This window comes from Notothenia coriiceps, unplaced genomic scaffold, assembly GCF_000735185.1.
Source record: "Notothenia coriiceps isolate Sejong01 unplaced genomic scaffold, NC01 NC01_scaffold00034472, whole genome shotgun sequence".
In the NCBI taxonomy this organism is placed as follows: Eukaryota; Metazoa; Chordata; class Actinopteri; order Perciformes; family Nototheniidae; genus Notothenia; species Notothenia coriiceps.
The window spans coordinates 84,014-87,703 of record NW_011367173.1 but is presented as its reverse complement, the minus strand read 5'-3'; the positions used below and the strand labels follow the sequence as shown (position 1 = coordinate 87,703).

At 44.3% G+C, this 3,690-nt stretch overlaps 1 protein-coding gene across 1 annotated transcript in view; it reads left to right on the top strand.

Moving 5' to 3' along the window:
- The window catches only part of nav2a (neuron navigator 2a), a 60,607-nt gene that overhangs the window by 53,270 nt on the left and 3,647 nt on the right, over positions 1-3,690 (top strand). Inside the window, exons 23-29 of the mRNA XM_010790620.1 lie at positions 19-162; positions 842-904; positions 1,870-2,042; positions 2,160-2,313; positions 2,808-2,952; positions 3,204-3,289; positions 3,397-3,492. Coding sequence (XP_010788922.1) covers positions 19-162; positions 842-904; positions 1,870-2,042; positions 2,160-2,313; positions 2,808-2,952; positions 3,204-3,289; positions 3,397-3,492 — 861 coding nt within the window. The remainder of the gene's footprint in view (positions 1-18; positions 163-841; positions 905-1,869; positions 2,043-2,159; positions 2,314-2,807; positions 2,953-3,203; positions 3,290-3,396; positions 3,493-3,690) is intronic.

Below are 3,690 nucleotides of genomic sequence, written 5' to 3'. Positions count from 1 at the left end.
TACCGGCGGCTCCCCCAGCAGCAGCAGCAGCCGGACCTCCGCATCAGGAGGCAGCACTCCTCGGACAGCGTCAGCAGCGTCGCCAGCGCCACCAGCCACTCCAGCGTGGGCTCCAACCTGGACACAGACGCAATAAACAAGAAGAAGAACAAGAAGAACTGGGTAAGATGCTGGGAATAAAAAAAGAATGTCACCTTAAAAATCTAATAGCTTTCTGTGTGTGATTAGCTACTAATAAGCAGCCTGCTGGACTCATGGTGGTTTTTTCTTTTTCTCTTTGTGTAATTGTATGTGTGTCTGTGTCACTTGTTCTCACATGTATCTATCTATCTATTTAGGGAACTTTCTCTGGGGATAAGGTGAATACACTACGGATCTAAATACAGTCCTGTTGAATAAAATGTAGTGATTGATTTGGTGATTTTCAGGTCAAAAAACATAATTTACAATTGACTAAATGTAGTTGTAATACTCTCCTCTAGACCTGTAAAATGACCAAATCAATGTTTACTGGCTAGTGTCTAGTTCTAGTGTCAGCTCATTCTTACTAGTGATCATACTAAATACATTTAACATACTCACAAACTTTTCGTTTTTGTTGTGGAAAGACTCTTTTGTGCACCGGAGGACAAATCCGGGATGACGATGAAGACGTATGCCACTTTTTTTTCCCTCTCTGTCAACCCCCGTAGACTGAAGCGATGTTGTGTTAACCGCCTGTGGTCTCTATCTGATCCTGATGTTGCCGTGCTTTGTGGTAGCTGTTAGGAGCCGTGTAGAGTTTCCTGGTTTAGGTCACAGTGATAATAAACACCCCTCCTGTGTGTGGATGTGCCTCCAGCTGTCAGTCTGTGGAGGAGACCCCACAGGAGGCTCCATACAGGTGCAGAGTATGATGTGGAGTGTATAGGGGCAGTGTATGTTTTAGAGTATATAATGGATCATGAAAGACCCTGTGTCACGGTGGTGGTGAAGTAGCGTCTCCGTGCAGCTGCCTACAGGTCAAATTAAAATCAGCTTTCGTCTCGTACGGGTCCGGTCCGTCCGGTTTAATCTCTGTCCCTCCATAACGCATTAACACACCCATATGAACACGTGCTGTTTTGTCTCTCTGTCTTCCTTTGCTTCGCTTCATGTGGCAGGTCTATGAGGTAAGAATGGTACGCTGTGTGAAATCTGAGCTGCGTAACCCCCGCACTCTCTCTAGGTTACTAACCTCTTTTCGTTTTTCCTCCTGTCCTCTGCTGCCAACGTAGTGCCTGTCCTCTCCTCCCCAACACTGCTCCTCTTATGAAACTTGAGCCAGCTTTTGAAAGGACATATCCATCAGAAAATAGTTGAACACTGCCAGAAACAGGGTTTTGATGTGACATAATGTTGAGAGCCTGTCAGTAAAGCTACAAAGATGTTTAAAGACAACAAATCCATAAAGATGTCACAAAAAATTCAAAGACTTGTCCGCTTAGCACAAATTAAAAAAAAGCTAGCAAATAACAAAATTAATTAATCATGCATTTTTTAAATATGTCCCTACTCTAAATTAATATTTCTTATTGACTTATATCCAATTTTGTATCCAGTTTATTTAACCTGGTTTTATCAGTTTCACAATATTCCAAACAATTATAGTTAAAAAGTTTTTATTGACAAAAAAAACAATGCTCCACCTTTGCATAGAGCTGTAGCTCAAGTTATAAGACAGTCTACCCATAATTCCTTTTCTCCCTGTGACTCACTTCCTTTTTCACAGCTTTTTTCCTCCACTCTCCCCAGCACAATCCTCCTCTTCCTCACTGCAGTGTGTTTCTCGGTGTGTGTGACCCTCTCCTGCTCACTGTTTCTCTTTTCTCCTCTGTTTTCTTCCTGCAGCTTCGAAGCTCCTTCAAACAAGCGTTCAGCAAGAAGAAATCTCCCAAGTCAGCCTCTTCCCACTCCGACATCGAGGAGATGACGGACTCGTCGCTGCCCTCCTCCCCCAAGCTGCCCCGCAACGGCAGCACAGCCTCCGGCCACATGCTCAGGACCACACACTCCAACTCACTGTACGTAGACTAGGGCTTATACATGAAGTCATGTCCGTGAACAACTTTCAAATTCTTCTTAAATCACAATATGTCTTCACACTAAACATGTTATGCTGCGTTTGTGTGTGTGCACAGATTGTCGGATTGTTTGGACAGCGAGGCGGAGACGGTGATGCAGCTGCGCAGCGAGCTCAGGGAGAAGGAGATGAAGCTGACGGATATCCGCCTGGAGGCTCTCAGCTCCGCACATCAGCTGGACCAGCTCCGAGAGGCCATGAACCGCATGCAGGTCTGCACACATACAAATATAAAAACTATTAGTTAAGGAACTTCCCATTAAAGGTTTAGTCAGCACTGAATCACAGGGCACACAAAGTCATTGCTGAACAATCATGTTGCAGCAATTACTATTCTTCACTTTAGAGTCTCCCTCTAAAGTATTAATGTGCTTACTGCTTAAAAGTACAAGCTAATTTGCTTCTCTTAGTTTGCAACCCACTAAATTGTTAGTGTTTATTTTGACAGTGCCCACGGTTAGAGTTTGATTTTATTAACGTGTCATTTCCAGAAATTGGAAATAACACGTTTAAGCACTAAACTGACTTAAATTAACATAAATTGGCCTGAAGGAGCTATACTAAGTTCAGAATTCATTACAATTTTCTGTGTGTGTGTGTGTGTGTGTGTGTGTGTGTGTGTGTGTGTGTGTGTGTGTGTGTGTGTGTGTGTGTGTGTGTGCAGCTGCAGATCGAGAAGCTGAAGGTGGAGAATGACCGTCTGAAGGTGGAGAATAAGGGCAGCAGGATGGGCTCCCAGGCCTCCATCTCTTCCTCCCCTCCCTCTCACAAACATAGCCAGGCCCAGGGAGGGGGGCCGGGCCTCCCCCAGCACAGCCTCAACCTCACGACCAGCGAGTCCACCAGCCTGGGTAACACTCCTGCTACATCAATCTGAGATACAGAAGATTCCTCAACCCCATGTCAAGGATAACACATGGGACATCAAGTCAAATTAAACTTGAATGTTTTTTGAAAATCTGTTAGTGTAGTGTCTTTTTGCAGTGACGGGATTGGATATCGTAGATGGATAACATTTGAGTGTTTCAAATCACAGATGAACCCTTGCCTTTTCCATTGAAAATGTCCCAACCTTGTCTAACTTTGCTCTGCTTCCTGTCAGACATGCTGCTGGACGACACCTGCGGAGAGGGGGGGTCGAGGAAGGAGGGGCGGCACGTGAAGATGGTGGTCAGCCTGGACGAGCAGGTGAGACCTGTTTGGAAAACTCAAAAACGACTTGTTATTGGGTAGGATTATTATTGTACCTGAAGGATTTTTACACATCTAAAACCAAACATGCCTTTGTATCGCAGGAGGGCCCGCTTCGCCATTTTCTGATTGGCTGCATCGGTGTGAGTGGTAAAACCAAGTGGGACGTCCTGGATGGAGTGGTCCGACGGCTTTTCAAGGTAAACATAAGGAATAACACAGGAATAAAAGCAATATCAAACCAGAGTAGACAGTGTCTGAAACACTTTTAGGTCTTTTAGTTCTTGTCAGGGTTCCTGTTGAGTTGTTTAAAAGCACCTTTCTTTCTTAATTACATTCTGAAATATGTTTATGTTCAGCAAAAACATTTCAAGTTTTGTCCTCTTTGGAAACTTTGC